Genomic DNA, 25,286 nt, shown 5'->3' with positions numbered 1-25,286 from the left:
ATGATTCTCTCAAGCCCTTCTCGGCAGTTACATGTCTTCTTGGAATTGGTGAATTGGTATGTTTCAATCACAGTTCCAGAATGACTTTCTGTCCTTTCCTACACAGTACTAATCTACCTATATACCTCTTTCTGATGCAAGTTCCAAAGAATCATAATATTTTATAGACCTTTCATCCCACAAGGGAAGTAAGTGACATAGCACGATACAGGAAGATAGTGTTGAGGTTAAAGATCAGCAAAAGTTGGTGAATGGCAGTATAGGCTGGAAGAGTTAAATGACCTCCTCCAACTGCTATTTCTTACGTGCTGAACGCTTATGTTCACGTGCAACGTAGTATATGCTGGAGTTCTTTGTTTTAATAAACTTAAGATTTGGAGGGATATGGACCAGGAACAGCAGGTGACGCTAGTTTAGCTTGGTATTATGTTCAGTATGGACTGGTTATACCGAAGGGTCTGTTACTGTGCTGTATTACTCTGTCAGCCTCTTGTGCTTTACAGAACTGCTTGGGTTGGTTTCTTGATGCATTATTTATCATGCTACCACACACTCTCTTGTTGTATGGAAAACCATTTCTCCCTGTCATGTATGTAATCATTATCTGAAAGAATGACCTGCGTTCATCTAGTGCTGTTCACAACCACCAGTATCTCTAAAGTGCTTTAAGCTGACGTCGTACTTTTGAATGCAAATCACATTTGGAATTTGGAAACACGGCAGCCAATTTGTGAACAGCAAACAACAAACTAATGATCAGAATTTTCTTTTGCACTGCTGATTGAGGGATATGGAGGGAGGGGTTCACTATATTTCCCAACGCAACATGCTGTTCTGCTTTTGAAAATAGTGCCACAGGAGCTCTTAGGGCATACAGACAAATGGGACCTCTAATGTGTCACCTCATCAAAAGGTAACATCACATAATGCAACAGTCCATATGTATTGAGTTGCAGTTCTGGTCATGGGTTTTTATGCTCAAGTCCTGGAATATAACTTGAACTCACAACCTTTTGACTAAGGTCAAAGTGCTGCCACCTGACCCATGACTAGCACATATGTGCTGTAGAGATTAGACTGAATTTCAGTCCTGTTGCTGTCCTAAAAAGATATGATCATGCTTAATATTGCTTGTTCTTTTCCTTGGGTCAGTATTGTATTGCTTTGCCTTAAGATATGTCTGGAAACACCTGCTGAGCATCACTGCTAAACTTTAGTAGTTGATGACATGCTAACTGTTTTGCAAGATAACTTGAGGTTCTGAGGAAGGGTCACTGGAGCTGAAACGTTAACTCTGATTTTTTTTCTTCACAGATGCTGTCTGATCTGCTGAGCTTTACCAACAACCTGTTTTTGTGCTTAAGGTTCTGTTCTGTTCTGAAGAATTATTTTATTCCATTGATTCAAGTTGTTGGGTTCCGAGTGTATTTTTTGTTGCTTATGACTCTCACGCTTGAATTTTGTACCTGTAGCAGCCTCCTTCAGTTGCAGCTGGCAGTAGTGTTTAACAAAACCTGTTCATTCTATGCCTCTTTCCCTGTGATCACCAATTCATCTGATTTGCATGGGATTTATAGGTCATTGGATCCAACAGGCCAGTGCAAACATTTGTGCTCCAAGCAGGTTAATTTTGTTAACATGGACTTCTGTTTTATTTTGTGCAATCTGGCTTTCCTTTAAAAACCCATTCTTGCCCTATAGCAAAAATGCAAACAATGCATCAAGAATGGGAGTAACTTTTAAATCTATTTAAAACATTTTAAAAAATACCCAAGGCCCCACAGGCTGTTTATTGGCTTGGAACATACCACTGCACATCTCTGTTTCAACCTCTCTTCATTTTTTTTTGAAAAAGACAAAATGCACTTGATAAAGCCATGTATCGTCACAAATGGTAGCACCACTGAATATCCTACTATTTAATAGTGTGGCTTCAAGAGCAAGTCAGAAGTTAGGAATCCTGTGCTGAGTAACCTGCCACCTGAGCAACAAGACAGAAATCAGGATTGTGATGGGATACTCCCCTTTTGCCTAGATGTGTCTTCAGTAATACTCAAGAAACTTGATATCATCAAGGACGAAGCAACCTGCTTGAATCTCTCACCGAGTTTTTATAAACAGCAGCTCCAAACCCATGTCACTACGCTTCAGGACAAGGGCAAAAGCTACATAGGAGGGCTAGCAACTGCTATCCAAGCCACTCACCATCCTGACTTAGAAATATATCACTGTTCCTCCATTGTTGGGTCAAAATTCTGAAACTCCCTAACAGCATCATGGGTTTATCTACACCATGTGGAGTGCAATAGTTCAATAAAGCAGCTTACCACCATCTTCTCGAGGGCAGATAAGGATAGGTAATGCTGGTGCATCCTACAATGCCCACAATCCATGAGTGAGTTTCTTAAAACAAAACCTTCTACACTTATCAGGTAGAGATGCTTCATGTGATGTCCTTTTTCTTTCATTCTTTATAATTATCCCCTGTTTTGAACTCTGATAAATAGTGTCATATAAATAACATAGAACTGGACTCCATATACACTACACTATGAAGGAAAACCAGAAGTGAGACAATCAGCTCAAAGGACTCCAAAGTTTAAAAAACAGGCGAGGAAACACAACAGTGCTTCATCAGGGGCTGCATTGATGATGTTACCAAGCATGGTAACAAAACGTCTGCAGAACAACAAACCAGCTCAGTGAGCCACCCAACCTTAACATCACCTCAAAACCAACCTGAAGTCCCTTCAGTGTGTTACAGATCTCTATTATTGGATTACCCTTGCCCTTTTTCAGCACTTTCAAACATTTAAAAAATCAGTGCTAGTTATCTATCAAGCAAATTACTCAGCAGTGGGAGATGTCAGAAATTCCACTAAATCATATTTTGATATTCTGGTTACTTGTGTGCACTTTGTCTTACCAATGCTGCAATCCTAAAAACTCTGAACCTTGAAGCCTGGAATTAAGCCATTATTGCTGTGTTTAATTCTGAGATACAGAAGTCCTTATTGTGCTTTCTAAAGGACCTTGAGTGGCCCTGGTCCATCATGCGTTTTCACATCTTGGATTAAAAATGCACCTTAACAACTGAAAGAAAGTACTTGGCAAAGTTGGAAGTCAGATTGCTTGTTAACTGAAGGTTTTTCTTTACATAAAGCAGATTGAAGTAAAACTTAGAACTGTGGTTTGTAAGTAGTCAATATACTGAAGTGAATAACGATAACTGGTACAGTTGTAGAATAAAATTGAATGCTTCTAAAGTTGGTGTAAAGCTAAAAGCACCTTGGAAAGGTTTCCAGAGATAGCAAGAATTGCAGATACTAGAGTCAGAGTCAACGGTGTTGAGCTGGAGGAACACAGCAGGCCAGGCAGCATCAGAGGAGTCTTTAGAACAGAAAAGGGGTTCCAACCCAAAACGTCTAGTTTGCTGCTACTCTGCTGCTTGACCTGCTGTGTTCTTCCAGCTCCGCCCTGTGTTGACTCAAAAAGGTCTCCTTTACTTCTAAAACATGAAACACTCCGCTTTAAAGCTGTTGAATATCAAAACAAATGGTGAGAATTGCAAAATGCAAAAGAGAGGTAGAGTTGGAACTTTCTGCATAGACAGTTGTTAACAATCCATTCTGTAAGGAATTCGCTACAGTCCATCTACTTTTGCAGCGAACTGATAAATTAACTCATACACAAGCTGCACTTTGTTTATTGGCTAAGATTTTAGTCTTTTATTTTAATATTAATACGTTTGTAGATATACATTTGTAAAGTGAGTAACTTAGCAGAGGAAAACCCATGACTGTAATTTCAGATGCAGTTAAATATTTAGAGCTCACAATAAACAGGGCCAGATATTTTGCTCATCCCTAACTGCTTTTGCCTTTGAACTGAGTGACTTGCTGGACCATTCCAAAGGGCAGCTAAGAGCTAACCATTTCACTGGTTTACTTTTAACATTTATACTTAAGTTTTTGTACTGTAAATGTTTGGGCTGCCTGGATGTAAGTGGGCATTGACTCAGGATAAGTAGTCAGTCACTTAGGATTGTGACAATAAATTTCCTCACGGAGAGATGAATTTTCAAACTCAGTTGTGGATGCTCAATTGCTGACTGATGTAATGTGTAGATAGGCCGATCTTTGATCTGTCAGGAAACAGGTTTATGAGGAGTAGAGTCAGAAAGTTAGCAATCCTCTTACTGAAATGTGGAGCAGATTGAAAGGGCTGTATGGCTTTTATTAGTGCTATAATTGTGCACCCCCTACGCACCAGCTTTTGTTTGAAAGTCGGCTTCTAAGCACTGACTCAATTGAGTGCTATTTCAGCATAGTCACCTGGACTTCCCCAAAGCATAATAAGGTGTCACTGAGTTGAAGCAAGTTTTCTGTCCACACATTACTCTCTTTAAAGTCATCTTTGCCTCCAAGCTTTTCCTAACTTTTTTCCCCTACACTGAATGACTTTTCTTCCAGCTTAATGCGCTTTTTCCTTTTGCTGCTCCCTCTTGTCATCTACTTTTCTTTTTGTTTTATGAAAAACTTAACGTTATTTTGAAATAACAATTATTTGTGTAATGAATATCAACAGCTGGCTGTACTGTAGGCTGAATTATATGTTCAGTTCACAGCCTTTTACTTTCATAGATTTGACTCAATTCAATTTGATCTTTTATTGTGGCCAATATTAATTACTCATCGGTCTGTATCTGTGCTGAATAGCCCATCTTTTTCACATCCATTAGAACTCAATTACAAAAAAGGACAATTGAATAAGTTTCTACACTTAGCAAAAACCATCACCAACTGATGTCAGAAATTATAAATATGAAGTAGAACAGCTTGTGAACCTTAAGAAAATATGTCATTTTTGCTTAGTTGCTTAATGTCTCAAGCATGAGGGCTTGGGAAAGAGAAAGAAAAAGCATTGTTTGTTCCTGTATATTTTTAGTTGATCTTGATGCTACGTTTTATATAGGTGAAATAAGGATTTATTATAAGTAAAAGCAAGCTAATTTTGACTTCCTGGGTTGCAAGTGAGTTTTTAAGGAAATATTCCAGGGAACCCCTACCTTGGCCTCGTATTTGTGTAATCAAAAAGATGATTAAACAGTTTTAAAAAAACGCTTTCACGTAATGACTAGCTTGACATTGTGTTATGAGAAATTAAACTTAAGCCCTTTCGTGGATTGATAGCGTAGCTTGCATTGTCTCAATCTGTTCAACCCACTAAGCTGGATAATCGTGATATGTTCAATATGCCACTTCAGCTAAAAGTGGTTAATACCAGAAAATCTTCCATATGAGTTCACCCTATAGGAGTTAAAACTAGTTAAGTTAATTGTGTTTTGTACTTGGAACGCTTGTGAGCAATTCTTTGAAAGTCAAGTGGAGGAAACAGGCAGTGTAAGAAATCTGAGCTGGCTGAAGAAGCAGTAGGGAGAGAGAATGGCTGCCTTATTGTCAATAGTGAACTGGCAGGAAGGAGAAATGAAAAGAAGCTCGGCTAGATAGCTTGAGTTATTTGGGAGGCTTTGGAAGGCTGCAACAGAAGACTGAAGGAGTGAAGCACAAACAGGTCAAGCAACTATATTTAGGGCTATTATGCTTAGATGGACGATAACTACCAACAGGTTCGGGCAAAACGCATTGTGTTGAACATGGGCCGAATAGCCAGCTTTGAGCTTAACAGAAGTGGTATTTCTGCATCATGTGAGCCACCTAGAGTTTCAGTACAGTTGTAATTCCTTTGTGTTCCACAGAAACAGGAAATAGCAGAGGAGTGACAAATATGTGAATTGCATTTCCTCTGCAGTAAGTCAGATTGCAGGTTTGCTGATGTATCTTTTTAAAATTTTTTTGCTGGAATGCTCTACTGGCCACTATCAGAAAGAAAGCATCGGCTACATGAGGGCACATGAAAGATGTTAATGAATGTGCGGAAGAATTCTCCAGTAGCATATTTAGTTGTATTTTCATGCATTTATGTGTGGATGTGTGACAGAGGAAAAGATGCTTCTGCGGTGACTGACTTCACATTGTTCAAGAGGTATGCTTCAGTTTGGCTGTCGCCTTACAGTGGAGGTGTTTTGTTTAAAATTGTTAAAATCCTTTCAAGGGACTTGGGTGTAGCTGGCTGGGCCAGCATTTGTTATCCATCCGGAATTGTTCTTCATGGTGGTGATAGAGCCACTGCAGAGAGCATTGTAGGGAAGGGAGCTCCAGGACCTGAAAGGAACCATCTAATCCGAACTATTTGATTTCCGTTTGGGGCAGCTAATTGTAAAATTGGTGAAGTTCAACTTCAGATATTAGCTCCAAAGGATTAGTGGTCGTTTGTGTTGAAGTAAGTTGCTAAAGTTGGAAATTCATGTTTGCATATCGGCATTTCAGCTGAACTATAGTCGATATTTAAAATCCTACTGTCTTTGTTTTGCAGGTTAGATCGTGTTGCTCATTTGAGGCAGTAGACTCCACCTTAAATATGACAGGTAAGGACGGATGTCATTTAGTTTGTACAGCTGAGTTTCTGCTGAGCATTTCCTGGATCAGAAAGGACAATGTGCAGACGTCCTTTTCAGATAGCTGTAAATGTGATATCAGTAATAATTTCAATGATGTTTGAGGTTTTTTAAAGCCCATTTTCTTCCAATTGCAGCTAATTCTGCCAGTGTGTCAGTGTTCTGTGTCAACCATCTCAGCCTCCTGAAACCTCTGAATACCTAATCCAACTACTTGTTTCCAATCCTGCATGAAGCTCTGTCTGACAGGTTGGCGTGCTACTGACTGACCAGACAGAACCTGATTTCGAGTGAGAACACGTATTTGTGCTCTTCCTGTCTTTGTGAATGACAAAAGATGAAGGCAAGATAGTAAGCACTTTGAAAGGTCCAAAGCCAGCTCCTGGGTGCTGCATATTTCTTAAGCGAAGTTGAATCGTCAGAACCTGGCCCTTTGTAAAAGTGATCAGTATTCTTTCGCTGTATTTGTCAATGTAAAAGCACACCAAATACTTGGATCTTACACGTTCTGTTGATCAAACAGTGACGAGACCTTGAAGTTAACAAAGTGTGGCGCTGGATGAACACAGCAGGCCAAGCAGCTTGAAGTTATTGGAAGGCTGAATGGAGAAATGGCTTCTCTTATTCATAATTACCTTATGATCTCTGACATAAAGTATTAGTTGGTGTAAGCTACAAACAATTATCTGCTGTGAACTGTTCATTTTGAGTTTTGGAAGTTTGAGTACCATGACCCCTTAAATGCAAGGGGTTTGCATTGCGAGAAGTGATATTTTGGCTAGTTAAAGCTAATTGATATTCTGTGTTCTAAGAGAATATTTTTCCATGGGCAATGCGACATTCACAATAAAATACAGTGAAGGGTTATTTAAATGCTATTGCATAATTGGAACAACTTGCCTAAAGCTGTTTGACACGCAATCTGCTATGGAAAATTACAGCATTTCTCCAACATCTCCCTGCTCCCTACTTTGGGACCTTCCTGGCACAACCTGTGACTCTTGATATGTTGGAATGCCAGGTGGACTGCACATTGGAACTGTAGGGGTGTAAGTAAAAGATGGATGTGATAGAAGTGACAGACTTTTCTGTTCGGATTTACCGGCTATCAGCGCCCTGTTAAATGGACGAGTATCAAGTGTTTTGCTGGGACCATCTATGATAGTTTGAGATCCAGCAATGGCTGTGATAGAGACAGTTATACATGTGCAGGAGTGCACATGTCCTCAGTTTGCCAGCCAAAATGAAAATCGAGCAACTGCCCAAATGTGTGCATCTGGCAAATGAGAAAAAGCATTTAATATTAAGGTAGGTGGGTAGGATTTGCTTGATGAGTAGAAATTATGCAGAGTAACTGAGCAAAACATGGTAATTGAAAATCTAGAAAGTTGAAGGAGAAGGTTTAGAGTAGGAATAATGAATCTTACACAAATATGAAGGGAAAGCATTAGCAATCTATAAAGATACTTGGAGAAAGAGGAAAATCACAGGAGAGCAAGAGATGATGCTAAAGAACATTATTTCAACAGGGAGAGAACGGAAATATTAGACATGGATCAGGGGAAAAAATTTATAGATATATACAGAAGCCCGGTAAGTAGTAACGAATAAAAGGAATGGAGGAGACACTCCTGTGTGTGCCCTCTACCTGACAGGAGAGAGAGTATTTTCAGCCATCTTGGAAATAGTGTGGGCCCTAGCATGTTCAGCTTATGGGTTTGAGTGTCTAGATTCATGAGACTGAGCAAGTAGGAGAAGACCATTCATAATGGTGGGAGGATAAAGAAGGAAATGCAACCGAATTATCTGAATGTGTTTTGAAAGCACCATCTAAGGACTTGGGAAAGTGAGGAACCCTTCTTGATACGTTGTAGGAAGAGAAAAGGATGAGTTGGAGGATTTGCTCCTGTCAAAAAGTAGGTGCAGTATATAACAGCATACTTTTTAACTTTGCAATAGCACCCAATACTCGCCACCATTAATAAACTGACAATTTTTAATTGTTTAAACCTTACCACTTGTAGATTTACTACAAACATGATGCTCTTGTTTTGTTTTGTAGAAAACAATTTTCCACCGCTCCCAAAGTTCATTCCGTTGAAACCATGTTTTTACCAGGATTTTAATGAGATCCCAGAACCCCACAAAGTCCTGGCAAAACGCATTTACTACCTTTGGATGTGTGAGTATGAGAACTAAACTGCAAGTAATGTGAATGCATCCTAGATGTGCCATAGATCCCAATAACATCGGTCTAACCTTCCAAACATTGTTACAGGCCCTTTTCTTTCACAAGGACATATGCAATGACATTCCTATTGATTTATGTCTATATTTCAAAACTATTTTAAATTTCAATTCTGTGTATCATAGAATTAGTGCAAGTTGGTTGAACCAGTTAAATAGTTTAATCTTCCCTGCTTGCAAACTGAATTCTACATTTAATAAAAGTATTTGCAATTATGTTTTCAAATAATGAGCAGAAGTCGAACAGTGAACTGTAAGCATGCCATTTGACTTCTGGAATCCAGGTACAAATCCATCCTCTAAGTGGAATCCCAATCTTTGTAAAGTTTTAGGCCTCTTGAAATTGATGTGAGCTGTTTTTAGCTTCTGACTCAGTAAGTTCACTAAAAACTCCATATATGTTATTTTTATCAATTATAACTGGTGCAGCAAGCTGAATAACTAGTGTTGCTATAGTAATGTCCAAGTTGGTTTTTAAAGCATTGCAGGAGGTGCATTTCTCTGCTTCTGACCTAAAGAACTTGACGCTAGTAGTCTTTAGGAAGCTGGAAGGGTTGTTCCATTTATTGTAATCCCAGCTGATGATAATACTGGACCAATCAGATTCCAGAATTAAACCTCGCTTGATAGATCATATTTTAGTTTTGACTTTGAGCAGTCACTGAAGAAATTGACACAAGGCAGTCAATGTATTTTTAACGGAGCTATGTTAGTTTATTGTACAAGAACAAACAAAATTTTGATAAATTAGAAAGATCTTAGGAACTGCACAAAGAAAGACTCAACTTTTTCCAAGTTTCCCAACCCCAGTGAAATATCTCTTATCTTCACTGTAAAATCTCCTACTAAACTGCACAGGTTGTAAACATTGCGTTTTGGTGACTTTCTACACATTTCACTGGAAGTGATTCTCCCCATCTATCCCAGAGACACACGAGAAGGCTTGCTGATTGACCTTTTTACTGAACTCTTAAGAAATGCTCAGGAAATTTTTCCAAACTTGCTATTTTGGACTGCTAAAACAGCTTATGATTCCTTTCTAGTTCCAATGGCCCGGAACACTAAAACTGCCCTTCTGCTGGTATAGATCACTTTATATCTTTGTAACCAACTACTGTATGGCCTCTGGCTGCCTTCCTATACATAATAAAAACTCACCTTTAATGTATACTTCAGTAATCTTGCCAAACAAGTTCTTGTAAGACTAGATGATTTTAGATTTAGCAGAAGGACATTTAGCCTGTTTGACCAAAGTATTGGGTGAGAAATTTCCGAGGCGGCACTGTGGCTCAGTGGTTAGCACTGCTGTGTTTCAGTACCAATGACCTGGGTTTGATTCTACCCTCAAGTGACTGTACAAACGTCACAGACATTCTTCCCCCATGTCTGCATGGTTCTCCCCTGTGTGCTGCAGCTTCCTCCCATGGTCTAAAGACATGCAGTTCAGGTGGATTGGCCATGCTACATTGCCCCATAGTGTCCAGGGATGTGTAGGTTAGCTATGGGAAATGCAAGGTTACAAGGATAGTGGGTGGGATGCTCATCAGAGGGAGAGTGTGGACTCTGGGCTGAATGGCCTACTCCCACATTGTAGGGATTCTAATTCTGCAAGTTGCAGTGAGTTCTGAGAGATGTGATTTATTGATGCACTGTTTACCTTCTCCCGTTGAAAATTCAATTTGTGTCAATTATAGAATAAGACCACTGCTGTGAACCCTCATCCCCAATTGTTCTTTACAATACGTTTCTTTATCAAGACAGATTTGTTAACCTGGCATTGCACAATTGTCTTTAATTGTTTTGAACCATGATTGTTCAATGAAAAATTTTCATTTGAAATAATCAATTTAAAAGTTGTCAAGTTAAAATAGAGGATCTCTCAACATCGCAGATTAAATGAATTCTGACTTTCATTACCTGCCAGACTACCAAACAGCTTACCTAGCATAAATCAATTATCCATAAAGTTCAGAAAAGTGATCAATATATCTACTTTAATCAGCAATTACATTTCTCTTCCTTCAGCTGTGCTGTTCCCCTAAGACATGATCTTTTTGATAATTCTTCAAAGGTTTGGAAGTTGACTGTGAGATAGGTATTGCTTTTATTTACTGCAGTCTCCTCCCAACATAGACAGCTGCTATTTCTTAAGCCTCAGTATTTGCTTGTTCATTTTCACTGCCCTGCAATGTAAATCAAGAATTAATTAATTGAGTTTCAGCCTTTGTAGTATTCTTGAGTTTTGCTTTCAAGTTTGTCTGTTTGTTTGTATGTATAAATACAAACAGGATCAGCAGTTTTATTTATATTTAAGAATAAAAACTACAGTAAGCAAATTCCATAACTACTTCCAATTTAGAAGACCGTGCACAAGACAGTTCTATATACAACACTAGTCAGATCAGGATAAAACTGAATAGAATGTATAATTTGATAAATGGATGTGGTTTGGATTGTAGCTTTCTATCGAAGGTGCTGCTTCATTTAGAAGCAGCTAATAGGCAGTTACAAAAAATTAGCCCTGCTGGGCTTAATCTTCTGAGGCCAAGAATGCAACAGATCACAAATTACGTGAAATTTTGGTTTGATCCATTCTGGGTAATTACGTTCTGTTCTGGATACCCACTCCCAAAAGGCCCTTAAGGCAGTTTAGCGCCCATTGCCAGAAGGATACAACTACTTAAGCCCTTGTATTATGTAGAAAGCTAGCGTCAACATTGCCAGTATCCCTCTACATTTAATGAGTTGGGAAACCATCTAATTCCACCATTTACAATGTGTAATTAGTTTTGATTGTACAGTTATTTCCTGAGAAAGGAGAATGCAAAACAATGTAAAATCTTAAAATTGGAGATGTGCTATTCAACAATTAACTCAAGAAGTACCTGTTTACTCAGTAAAAGTTTGGAACTCTGACAAAGGGCTGTGGTTGCTCAGAGTGAATTCAGATTTCCATGACTGAAATTGCTATAGATTTGCTCATTAGGCCACCCAGATACTTGAAGCAAAGGTGGATGGGTAGAAACAAATTGAGATCCATTTTACCGCTTGAAGGTTGTAGATCCCAACTATTGACTGCCAGCCCATTGATTTTGAAAGTTATGAGGGAGCTGGACAAACCTCAGTTTTTCCTTAACGTCCATGTGATTCAGAAGCTACTTGAAAACATTACAGGGGGTCTGGAATGACATTTATTCATTGGTGCTACAGCAGTATAGGATAGGGCTACCACATTCTAGTTTAAAAATACTTGATTAAATTGCTCGTGTGAACCTCCTGTGTCGATAAGCAGTTTATTTCAGTGTTAAGGCAGCAGTGTAATGGCAAAAGACAATGGAGGAGTAGACGCAAGACGTGCTGCAGTACTTGATATTTGCTGCTGGATGGAGCTATTTGCTTGCTAATTCATATTGCCATTTAATAGATACCATATCAAATAAAGTAGTGCAATGTTTTGACATTGCTCCCTTCTTACTCTGGCACTGTGACCATTCAGATATTGAATGTTGGACCAATAAGTTGCAGTTTTCTCAGATTTTCCTTTTGAAAAAAGGATGAAATAATGCGAATTTTTGTGTAAAGAATTTTGAATTCGCCAACGGTTCTACATTGTAAATTTGTCTGGTTATTGTTACTTAAGTTTTGATGACACTGAACAAATATTTTAAGAAAAGAATTGTCACATGCGATCAAAGCTAACATGCAGAATTTAATCTATTCAAGTTATCTTAGCTCTTCAACCATTTGCCAGAAAATTTCTGTCATAACAGCAGCACAGTGGATCAGTGGTTAGCACAGCTGCATCATAGCGCCATGGTTCCAGGTTCGATTCCACCATCAGGCAGCTTTGTGTGGAGTTAGCACATTCTGCTTGTATTTCCTCCAGATGCTCTGGTTTCCTGCCGTGGTCTAGAGATGTGCAGGTTAGATGGATTCGCCATGAGAAATGCAGAAGTACAGGGATAGGGTGTGACGTGTGGGTCTGGATGTGAAGCTGTTTGGAAGGTGTGTGGACTCGAATGGTGGAACGTCTTGCTTCAACACTGTGAAGATTCAATAATTCTGTGAACTTATATAAAATCAATGTTTTTATCCAATTGTCCTCTACTGTGTTAATATAGTTTAGAGGATGCTTTGAAGTAATAAATATTCTGAATATTTTTAAATAGGTTTCATACTTCTATTTAAGTGCTGTACCATATGGTAATATTAGGTATAAAGTTACATTAACAGCAATCCCAAATAAAGTACTTCCAAAGTGTAGTGGGTATCGTAATGTAAGGCAATGCGGGATTTAGTTTGTGCGTAGCAAATTCCCATAAGTAGGAATGAGACAAATTCTGGGGTTTGAATGTTGAATGAGGGATAAATTTTAACCGGGGGCTAGGATGAATGTCTGCACTTTTCTTTGAATAGTACCATTGTTTCTTTTAAGTTTGCTTAGAGGAATGGCTAGCCTAAGTCTCAAAACAAACACAGCATCTCTGGCAATGAAAATAACGTGCTTAGATACCCAAAATGGGACTTGAGCTCACAACCTTCGGGCTCTGAGATGGGAAGACTACCATGGAGCCAACAGTGAAACTTCAAATATTTAAAAACAAAGAGCTGTGGGTGTTGGAAATTTAAAACAAGGAAACAAAGTGCTGAAGAAACTCAGCAGGCCTGGCAGCATCTGTACAGGGGAAAAAATAGTTAACACTTTAAGTACAGTGACCCTCCATTAGAACAGTTCTGACAAAGGGTCACTGGACTCAACGGTAACTCTATCTTTTGCTCTCTGCAAATGCTGCCATATCTGTGTTTATCTGGCACACAATGACACTAACTTGGGAGGTTCAGCAAGTTCACTTCTTTTGACTGTCGAGCTTGTTCCTAGTTTAGATTATCGGAACCTGTACTCTGCATGACAGCTACATTTTGTCTCACTGAAGAAACCCTCAGTAACTGTCCTGGGTTTAATGTTGATACTTACCATCTTATATTTATTTATCTTTTGATGCAAAGGCTAAAAGATGAGCTGGAAATGCTGAGTTAATTGTGTTTATTGCTGTTAGTTTTACAAGCAGAGGTGCGGTAATCAGGTTAATTGCAGTATGTGAGATGTAATTTGAAGGAGGGAAATGTAGCTAATTTGAATCTGGTCAATTCTAAATTCTGTTCCATTGGTTCTTGGCCTGTTTTGCTGTCCAGTATTTATGTTTATCTTAATTTCATAGCTGTAATTTAAGATGCTTGGCCTCAAAGTAATTTTTTAAGGATTGGGACACCTGGCAACAAGGTTACAGCAAGCTACAGTGCATTTTTATGATTTCAATGCTTTAAGTTAAGAGGTTTTTAACTCCCTGAAGATGGAAGGATTTATGGTACACTGCAGTAAAATGTGTCAGACGTTAGGCTTGTTCCTTGTTTAGATTATTTATATCTGTAACCTTTTATAAAAGAAATTATGATCCCAATGCATGAGCTTTCAAGTGACTTTTTAAATATGTTCCAAGCAAACCTGATTTCTGAATACAACCTATTGCTGTTTAAAATTGCATTATGCTGGTGATTTTTTTTGGCAGTGTTTGATTTCCATTGGCTGTCTGGCGCTGTCAGCCAAATTTAAGAGGCAGTACCAAGGTCATGTTATGGGTGTCGAACAACACCGGGAGCAGGAGTAGGCAATTCAGCCCTCTGGCCTAATGCACTATTGAATACAATCATGGCTGATCTCATGACCTCAACTCTACTTTCCTTTGAAGCATTTGAATTAAAAATCTGCGTATCCTCAAATTTATTCAGTGTCCTGATGTCCAGTGCACTCTGGGGTAGCAAATTTCAGATTCACGACCCTTTCTGAAAGACAAAAGCCTTCCTCGGCCGTTTAAATTTGCCACCTCTTAGCCTAAAACTAAGACCTCGTTCTTGTAAGTGGGAACACTTGCTCTACGTCTACTTTGTCAACCCTCTGTAGCATCTTCTATTATATCTCAAATAGATCTCCTCCCACCCTTCTAAACTCCAGCAAATATAGGCCCAAACTGCCCTACCTGTCCTCATAAGACCGACCTTTCACCTCTCGAATTAATCAAGTGAATCTTCTCTGAACTGCTTCCAGTACAATTGCATCCTCCCTGAAAGAAGTGAAAGAAAACTGCATGTGGTGCTCCACATGTAGGCTCGTAGTCAGAGTCTCACAGCATAGCAACAGACCCTTTGGTCTAATTTGTCCATGCCAACCAGATGTCCTAAACTGATCTGGCCCCACTTGCCAACTAAACACACTTTTTCTATTCACTTACCAGATAACTTCTTTAAATGCTGTAATTGTACCAGACTCCATAGAAGTACCACTGTCCTTGTGGAAAAAACTGCCTCTTAGATCACTTTTAAATCTTTGCTCTCTCACCTTAAACCTATGCCCTCTGCCCTCTGGTTTTGGACTTACCCACCCTGGAGAAAAGAGCTGTGTATTCACCCTACCCGTGCCACTCATGATTTCATAGACCTTTATAAGGTTAACGCTCAGCCTCTGATGCCCCAGGGTACTTAGCCCCAGACTATTCAGTCTTTTCCTATAGCTCATGTCCTCCAACCTTGGCAACATTCTTGTGATTATTTTTCTGAACCCACTCAAGTTTCACAACATCCTTCCTTAAGCAGGGAACCCAGAAATGCATGCAGTATTGCATAAGTGGCCTCACCAGTGTCTGCACTGACATCCCAACTCCCATACTTCGTGCACTGACCTAAGAAGGCAAGCATATCAAATGCCTTCTTCACTATCCTGTCTACCTGGTGCTCCACTTTCAAATAAATTTAAACTCCCAAGTTATTTGCTCAGCAACTCCCCAGGACCTGGCCATTACATTGTATAAGCCCTTCCCTGATTTTCCTTTCCAAAATGCAGCAATTCGCATTGATCTGAATGAAATCCATCTGCCATTGGCCCATCTGATCAAGCCCTGTTGTACTGTGAGGTCACCTTCACTGTCTACTACATCACCAAATTTGGTGTCATCTGCAAACTTGCTAACATACCTCCTGTGTTCACATCCAGATCTCTTATGGAAATGATGAAAACTGTGGACCTAGCACCTTTCCTTGTGGCCCACTGCTGGTCACAACCTCCAGTCTGGAAAGCAACCCTCCTCCCTCTGTCTTCTATCTTCGACCCAGTTCTGTATCCAAATGGCTAGTTCCCCATGTATTCCATGTGGTGTAACCTTGCTAACCTGTCTACCATGTCAGGTGCCTTACTGAAATTCATATGCATCATGCCCACCGCTCTGCCCTCATCAGTCCTCTTGGTTACTTTCTCAAAAGACTGGATCAAGTTTGAGAGACATGGTTTCCCACACAGTCATGTTAATGATCCCTAATCGGTCCTTGCCTTTCCGAATACATGTAAATCCTATCCCTCAGGATTCCCTCCAAAAACTTGCCCACCACTAATGTCAGGTCACCAGTCTGTAGTTCCCTGGCTTTTTCTTACAACCTTTCTTCAATAGTGGCACCACGTTGGCCACTCTCCAGTTCTGGCATCTCACCTGTGGCTATCGGTGATACAAATACCTCAGCAAGGGGCCTCGCAGTCACTTCCATAACTTCCCACAGAATTCCAGGGTACAGTCGATCAGATCCTGGAGCTATATCCACCTTTATGCATTTTTAAGACATCCAGCACACCAGCTCTGTAATGTGGACATTTTTCAAGATATCGCTTTTTTTTTCCTCCATGTTCCTTTATCTTCCATGTCCTCCACAATAAACATTGTTTAATATCTTCTGGTGTCTTCCGGTTCCATGCTGAACTTTAAGGAACCTATTTTCTCCATAGTTACTCTTTTGTCCTTAATGTATTTGTAGAATCTTTTTGGTTCTCCCTAACCCTATTTGCTAAAGCTATCTCTGTCCCCTTTTTGCCCTCCTGATTTCTCTCAAGTATACTTTACACTCTTGGGTTTCAGTCAATCCCTGCTGTCTATACCTGACATGTGCTTCCTCCTTATTCTTGACTGAAACATCCAATTTCTCTAGTCATCCAGCATTTCCCGTACCTATCAGCCTTGCCTTTCACCCTAACAGGAGGATACAGCCTCTGGACACTCATCTCATTTTTGAAGGCTTCCAATTTTCCAGACATCCTTTTACCTATAAACATCTGCCCCCAGTCAACTTTTGAAAGTTCTTGCCTAACAATCAAAATTGGCCTTCCTCCAATTTAGAACTTCTAGATCTAGCCTAACCTTTTGCATTACTATTTTAAAGCTAAATAAATTATGGCCCTTGGCCCCAAAGTGCTTCCCACTGACACCTCTGTCACCTGCCCTGCCCTTATTTCACAAGAGTATATCAAGGTTTGCTTCTTCTCTAGTAGGCCCATCCACATAATGAATCAGAATTAACAAACTCCTCACACACTTAACAAACCCCTCTCCATCCAAGCACTTAATGCTGTGGCAGTCCCAGTCTATATTTGGATGTTGAGCCTCCGTGTACCAAAACCTTGAATACTGGTGAGGAGCACTTAATAATTAATGCGCAAAAGTAACTTCATATGCATGAAGGAGTTGACAGTTTGTAACATAGCTACTAGCTTAAACTGATTCCAGGACAGGTGAAGTCACTATGGATTATGCAATGAAGAAGATCTGGAAATAACCCAAGAAAAAGTTCTTTTAATATCAATTGAGGGATACTTTGGACTGTGAGAGGTTTGAGTTTGGATTTTGCAAGTAAGGTGTGGGATACAGTGCAGTTTAGAACTATGTGTCAGGTAGCTAATCTTGTCAGCATGCCAAAAATCTCACTTAGAAATTGAGTGGTTGTCATTTCACATGGAAAATAACATGACCCAGTGTGTTCTCAAGTGATTCAGAGCCAAGATTTTGAATATTTCTGGTAATAGCAGTCTTACTGTAGAGCTTAATTGTTGAAAGTCCGCACGTTCTACTTATGTTGCTTTTTTTCCTTCAGAATCCAATTGTGAAGTTGAGAAATGTTCAGAACTTCAAATCTAAACTACAGTAGTAAAACGTGAAAGAATATAGACAATACTAGCACTAATTAGATTTTTTGAATGTCGTGAATATGCTTGAGGAGATTTACCCCATATTTTTGATAACGGTCAACCTTGTGTAAACATTGACTCCCAACTTTTGGCCAAGTAATTGATCACTTTTTATCAACCTAATGTAGATAGGTCAATTTTTTTTATCTGCATTTGCTTCTGATCCAAGTTCCCCTTGTCTGTTCTTACTGGTTGCTATTTATGAATCATAACGTAGCACTGAAGATGGTTGTTCATCCTTCTGTGACTGCACACGCATGTTTGTGCCCCTTTTGGTTATGGGGTTGGTAAGAACAGTCCTCATTGAACCGGCTGTGGTAAGTTCGGATGAGGTGGATTTCAACTCCTTCAGCATGTTGCTCCTATAATGACTGACCCCTAATTTTTTTTTAAACTTAGTTTAGCCTCCCTTGATTTTTGACCCTGATGAGACAGCATTTATTAACTTGGTAAATTTTAACAGGAATTCAAAAATCAAATGTTTAAAATTTTGCCAAAAACATCTGATTTACATTTGTTGAATGTAGCTGTTCACTTTTCAATAATGGATTAAAAATAATTCTCTGAATGATGGAGCCCCGTACCTTTTCATTTCTGCTAAATTGGCAAGTTGTGAAGCTGAAGTTTTCCATATGATCTTTTTGCATTTCTGGTTCTCTGGAGTTGGACAAGCCTCCCTGTAGTAGGATTTTTATTTTCCTGAAACATGACATCAAAATTCTGAAACAACACTGCAGTGATAGATTGAGCACCGGATGGTGTACGTGAGAAACAGATTTCAGCTGAATTCCTAGCTAAGTGGAGATTTAATAGAAATGCTTAACCTTTTAAAGGGATTAACAGGAAACTTTATTCCTCTGGTTGGGAAGTTACCAAATCAAACAGCACAAGGAGGCTATTTAGCCCATCACTTCTGCACTGTACTGCCTCTACAAAGCTTTCTAATTAGACCAGTCCTTTGCTCCTTCCTCATGTACTTACATTCTTTTCCCTTTCATGTATTTGACCAATTCTTCTTTTTGGAATGCTTCTTTTGAATTTAATTTTATCACTATTTCAGATGTTGCAAAGAATAACACCTGTAAAGGAAAAGCTCCACTGATTTTTTTTTGTGAGTGATGTAAAGAGAACTTGTAAGATTCACTCACACCATATGTAAAATACCTCTACTACTTGTGAGTTAAAAGGTCAATTTAAAATTGTTTTTTGAGGTTGAAAGTAAGATTTAGAAATTGTTTTAGATGAAGGATCTTTTCAGAGCTTGAATCTGCAGCTCACATGAAGTAGACTACAGCCTCTTTAAAAGGAAAAATTGCTAAATCTAAATAGAGAATTTGTAAGGTAATGGAGAGAAGACAGGAATGTGGGTTGACCTGAAGATTTCTCTATCAGAAAGCTGCCACAGATGAAGGGTGTATTTATTTTTTCCCAGGGTGTGCACGCTGCTGGCTGAGCCAGCGTTTATTCCCTTGGGGTGTCAAATCTTTGATTCCTGTGCCGTAAACCTCCCAGAGACTTGTCTGAGGAATGAGACATCTGTTACAGTTCAAGCTTCTTGTCAATGTCTACTGATTTTAATGAGCTTCACAGCACTTTCCATAACAGATTAAATACAGGCTTCAGTTCATGAATCAGTGTCCGTGAGTTTCTCCATGTTGTAGAAGGCACTGCACTTCAAAAGTACTTCACCGAAGTGTTTCAGAATGATTAGAAAGTGTAAAAGTCACTTAAATGCTAGTTAATACATTTCTGCCTAAGTATCACTGGCCTAACAATTAACTCTGTGGGAAGCTTCTAACTGAAAAGATATTAAATGATTGATGTATTCAATCTTTAAGTGTTGAGGTTTTTTTAAATAAAGAATGCACAGAAGTTTTGAAAAGATACGAAACAGATGTAAAGAAACTGGGTGTTAGCACAAAATTAATAGAAATTTCCATCATGCTGAGGAGAGAGTAATGTAAAGGTCATGTCATTGGATTAGTACTCCAGAGATTCTGGTTCAGATCCCACCATAGGAGATGATAGACTTCAAATTCAATTAATGAACTTGGAATGTAAGCTATCTCAGTAATGCTCATCAATTGTTAAAAACCAATCTGGTTCTTTAATGCCTTTTACAGGAAGGAAGTCTGCCATACTTGCGAGTTTTGAGAAGATTTGTAGCTCAGGTTGAGGTTCTGGATGTAAGTTTGCTCGCTGAGCCGGAAGGTTAGTTTTCAGACGTTTCATCACCATTCTAGGTAACATCACTGAGCCTCCGACGAAGCGCCGGTGTTATGTCCTGCTTTCTGTTTATATGTTTAGGTTTCCTTGGGTTGGTGATGTCATTTCCAGTTCTTTTCCTCAGGGGATGGTAGATTGATTTGGAGCCAGTGTGTTTGTTGATGGAGTTCCGGTTGGCATGCCATGCTTCTAGGAATTCCTAGAAGCATGGCATGCCAACCGGAACTCCATCAACAAACACATTGATTTGGAGCCAATCTACCATCCCCTGAGAAAAAGAACTGGAAATGACATCAGCAACGCAGGAAGTGACATCACCAACCCAAGGAAACCTAAACATATCAATAGAAAGCGGGACATAACACCAGCGCTTCGTCGGAGGCTCACTGATGTTACCTAGAATGGTGATGGAACGTCTGAAAACTAACCTTGCAGCTCAGCATGCAAACTCACATCTGCCATACTTATTGGTGTGGTCTATGTTTCACTCCTGATCCACAGCCATGTGGTTAACTCTTCACTGCCATCTATAATGGCTTGGCTGTTATTGAATTCAAAGGCAATTAAAGATGAATAATTTGTCCTCTTCCCAGCAATAGCCCAAACCAAAGAATGAAGAAATAAACATTTCTATTCCTCTCTGGAAACTTGACCGATTGCAGCTTCTCATGCTCCCTTGTATTTAAGTTAAGCCTTTACTTCCCTTTGAACAATCATCACTAGTCTTTCCAGATGGTCATGTGATGACAGGTGCATGAACCAAGTCTCTGTAAACATCTCAAGCAGAAACTGTTTCTGCTGGTCACAACTGTCCTTTTTAATTCCATAAAACAATTTCTTACTAGATGCTTTGCCTATTTTAGCACCGTTAGTAGACAAAGTACAATAGTTTCTAATTAGTAGTTCTCCCAACAGGAATCCCTTTTCACACCTGACAAGGCTCAGAAATTGTGGTCTGGCTGATATAAACCTATAGCCTTTAACACTTTATCTATTCTGCTCACAACCATGTCCCATTAAAACCTGATTGAAAGACAAATGCAATTTTTCACAATCCTGTTGCATTTGCTTTTGCAGTTGAGCCCAGGAACTTTTATTTCTTTACCTATTTTCCCTAATAAGAACATAAGAACTAGGAGCAGGAGTAGGCCATCTGGCCCCTTGAGCCTGCCCCGCCATTTAATAAGATCATGGCTGACCTTTTTGAGACTCAGCTCCACTTACCTGCCCACTCACCATAACCCTTAAATTTTTTAACAGTAAAGGAATTATCCTGTCTTGCCTTAAAAACATTCAGTGAGGTAGCTTCAACTGTTTCACTGGGCAGGGAATTCCACAGATTCACAACCCTTTGGGTGAAGAAGTTCCTCCTGACCTCAGTCCTACATCTGCTTCTCTTTATTTTGAGCCCAGGTGCCAGGGTCCGTGATGTTTCGGATCGTGTCTTTGGGGCCCTGAAGGGAGAGGGTGACCAGTCCCAAAGTCGTGGTCCACATAGGCACCAACAACATAGGTTGAAAGAGGGATAGGGATGTCAGGCAGGATTTCGGGGAGCTAGGGTGGAAGCTGAGAGCTAGAACAAACAGAGTGATTATCTCTGGTTTCTTACCCGTGCCACGTGATAACGAGGCAAAGAACAGGGAGCGATTTCGCCTGAACATCTGGCTGCAGGGATGGTGCAGGAGGGAGGGCTTCAGGTTCATGGACGATTGAGGTTCATTCTGGGGAAGGTGGGACCTCTACAAACAGGACAGTCTCCACTTGAACCAGAGGGGCATTAATATCCTGGGTGGGAAATTTGCTACTGCTATTCGGGTGGATTTAAACTAGCTCAGAAGGGGGATTGGAAACAGAGGTGTAGTCCTCGTACGCAGGAAGATGATCGTAGGGAGAACATGGACAGGACCCACTGTCAAAGAAGTGTGCTGGTAGACAGCAAGCTGGATTGAAGTGTGTCTGCTTTAATGCCAGGAGTATCCGGAATAAGGTAGGTGAGCTTGCAGGTTGGATAGGTACCTGGGACTTCAATCTTGTGGCCATTTCGGAGACCTGGATAGAACAGGGTCAGGAATGGATGTTGTAAGTTCCAAAGTTTAGATCTTTCATTAAGGTCAGGGAAGGTGGTAAAAGAGGGGGAGGTGTGGCTTTGTTAGTCAAGGACAGTATAACGGCTGAAAGAACTTTTGATGAGGACTCGTCTACTGAGGTGGTATGGGCTGAGGTCAGAAACAGGAGAGGAGAGGTAACACTGCTGGGAGTTTTTTACAGGCCCCCACAAAGTTCCAGGGATGTGGAGGAGAGGATCGGCAAAACTATTCTGGGCAGGAGTGAAAAGAACAGGGTGGTCATTATGGGAGACTTTAACTTCCCTAACATTGACTGGAAATGCTACAACTCTAGTATGTCGGATGGATCAGCTTTTGTCCATTGTGTGCAGGAAGGTTTCCTGACTCAGTATGTCGAAGGGCCGACAAGAGGGGAGGTCACACTGGATCTGGTACTTGGTAATGAACCAGGCCAGGTGTTTGATTTAGTGGCAGGTGAGCACTTTGGAGACAGTGACCATAATTTGGTTATGTTTACTTTAGCAATGGAAAAGGATACGAACATGCCACAGGGCAAGAGTTATAGATGGGGGAAGGGCAATTATAATGCGATTAGGCAAGACTTAGGAGCCATAGAATGGGTTAGCAAAATGCAGGGGATGGGGACAATCAAAATGTGAAGCTGGTTTAAGGAACAGATATTGTGTGTCCTTGATAGGTATGTCCCTGTCAGGCAGGGAGGAAGCGATAAGGTAAGGGAACTGTGGTTTACTAAAGAAATTGTATCTCTTGTTAAGTCAAAGAGGGAGGCTTATGTGACGATGAGACGAGATAGTTCAGATGAGGCGATGGAGAGTTACAGATTAAGAAGGATTTAGAGAGTTAAGAAGAGCAATGAGGTTTGAGGGACACGGCCTGCCCTTGACGAATCCATGCTGACTATCTCCAATCAAATTGTCGCTTGCTAGATGATTATAAGTCCTGTCTCTTATAATCCTTTCCAAAATTTGAGCAGACATTAGCAGGTAGAATAAAGGAGAACCCTAAAGCTTTCTATAGATATGTGAGGAATAAGAGGATGACTAGGGTAGGAATAGGGCCAGTCAAAGACAGAAGTGGGAAGTTGTGTATGGATTCTGTGGAGATTGGAGAGGTGCTAAATGATTATTTCTCATTTGTTTTCACTGAGGAACAGGAGAGTATTATAGAGGAGGTGACAGAGTTATGGGCTACTAGAATTGAAAGGATTAAGGTTAGTAAGGAGGAGGTGTTATCAATTCCATAAGGTGTAAAGGTAGATAAATCCCCTGGGCCGGATGGGATTTTTCCGAGGATTGTCTGGGAAGCAAGAGAGGAGATGGCGGAGCCTTTGGCCTTGATCCTTAAGTCCTCATTGTCTACAGGTTTAGTACCAGATGACTGGAGGATTGCAAATGTTGTGCCCTTGTTCAAGAAGGGCAGTAGGGATGACCCTGGTAATTGCAGACCTGTGAGCCTTACGTCTGTTGTAGGAAAAATTTTGTAAACGATTATAAGAGATAGGATTTATAATCATCTAGCACGCGACAATTTGATTGGCGATAGCATGGATTCATCAAGGGCAGGCCGTGCACCTCAAACCTCGTTGAGTTTTTTTGAGGAGGTGACCAAGCGTTTGGATGAGGGTAGGGCAGTTGACGTGGTGTACATGGACTTCAGTAAAGCCTTTGATAAGGTTCCACATGGTAGGCTATTGGAGAAAATACAGAGGCACGGGATTGAGGGAGATTTAGCAGTTTGGATTAAAAACTGGCTTTCTGTAAGAAGGCAATGAGTGGTGGTTGATGGAAAATATTCAGCTTGGAGTCCGGTTACTAGTGGTGTGCCTCAAGGATCTGTTTTGGGACCACTGCTGTTTGTCATTTTTATAAATGACTTGGGTGCAGGCGTAGGTGGATGGGTTAGTAAGTTTGCGGATGACACTAAAGTCGGTGAAGTGGTGGACAGTGTGGAAGAATGTTGCAGCTTACAGGGAGACTTGGATAAACTGCCAAATTGGGCTGAAAGGTGGCAAATGGAGTTTAATACGGATAAATGTGAGGTGATTCACTTTGGGAGGAATAATAGGAAGGCAGAATACCGGGTCAGTGGAAAGATTCTTGGTAGTGTAGATGTGCAGAGGGATCTTGATGTCCGTGTACATAGATCCCTGAAGGTTGCCACCCAGGTGGATAGTGCTGTTAAGAAGGCTTACGGTGTGTTAGGTTTTACTGGTAGAGGGATTGAGTTCCAGAGCCGTGATGTCATGATGCAATTGTACAAAACGCTAGTGCGGCCTCGTTTGGAATATTACGTGCAGTTCTGTTTGTCCCGTACAGGAAGGATGTGGAAGCATTGGAAAAGGTGCAGAGGAGATTTACCAGGATGTTGCCTGGTCTGCAGCGCAGGCCCTATGAAGAAAGGTTGAGGGACTTGGGTCTGTTCTCATTGGAGAGAAGGAGGCTAAGAGGGGATTTAATAGAGACATACAAGATGATCAGAGGATTAGATAGGGTGGACAGTGAGAGTCTTTTTCTGAGGATGATGACTTCAGCTTGTACAAGGGGGCATAGCTACAAATTGAGGAGTGATAGATATCAGAGGCAGGTTCTTTACTCAGAGAGTGGTAAAGACGTTGAACGCCCTGCCTACCAATGTAGTTAACTCGGCCACATTAGGGACATTTAAACAGTCCTTGGATAAGCATATGGATAATGATGGGATAGTGTGGGGGAGGGGCTTAGATTAGTTCATAGGTTGGCGCAACATTGAGGGCTGAAGGGCCTGTTCTGTGCTGTATTGTTCTATGTTCTATGCCCTCTGGCCCTAGTTTCACCTGCTAGGAAACAACCTCCCTGCCTCCACCTTATTTATTCCCTTCATAATCTTTTATGTTTCTATAAGATCTCCCCTCATTCTTCTGAATTCCAATGAGTATAATCCCAGTCTACTCTGTCTCTCCTCATAATTCATCTCTCTCAACTTTGGACTCAACCGAGTGAATCTCCTCTGCACCCCCTCCAGCGCTAGTATATCCCTTCTCAAGTAAGGAGACCAAAACTGCACACAGTACTCCAGGTGTGGCCTCACCAGGACCCTATACTGCTGCAGCATAGTCTCCCTGTTTTTAAACTCCATCCCTTGAGCAATGGCAGACAAAATTCCATTTGCCTTT

The 25,286-nt window shown here is 40.4% G+C and overlaps 1 protein-coding gene across 7 annotated transcripts in view; it reads left to right on the top strand.

Moving 5' to 3' along the window:
- Nucleotides 1–25,286, top strand: part of LOC125446782 (secretory carrier-associated membrane protein 5-like) — a 65,753-nt gene that overhangs the window by 5,483 nt on the left and 34,984 nt on the right. For 5 of the 7 annotated variants that reach the window (XM_048520590.2, XM_048520591.2, XM_048520588.2 and 2 more), the window contains 2 exons: nucleotides 6,436–6,487; nucleotides 8,580–8,699. In XM_048520590.2, coding sequence (XP_048376547.1) covers nucleotides 6,481–6,487; nucleotides 8,580–8,699 — 127 coding nt within the window. In that variant the 5' untranslated portion in view covers nucleotides 6,436–6,480. Of the gene's footprint in view, nucleotides 1–1,314; nucleotides 1,365–6,435; nucleotides 6,488–8,579; nucleotides 8,700–25,286 lie in introns of all 7 variants that reach the window. The other 2 variants (XM_059640215.1, XM_059640214.1) reach the window with 1 other exon arrangement.

Source organism: Stegostoma tigrinum, chromosome 36 (genome assembly GCF_030684315.1).
Source record: "Stegostoma tigrinum isolate sSteTig4 chromosome 36, sSteTig4.hap1, whole genome shotgun sequence".
Lineage (NCBI taxonomy): Eukaryota > Metazoa > Chordata > Chondrichthyes > Orectolobiformes > Stegostomatidae > Stegostoma > Stegostoma tigrinum.
The sequence above is the reverse complement of the archived record's forward strand: the minus strand, read 5'-3'. Positions and strand labels throughout refer to the sequence as shown.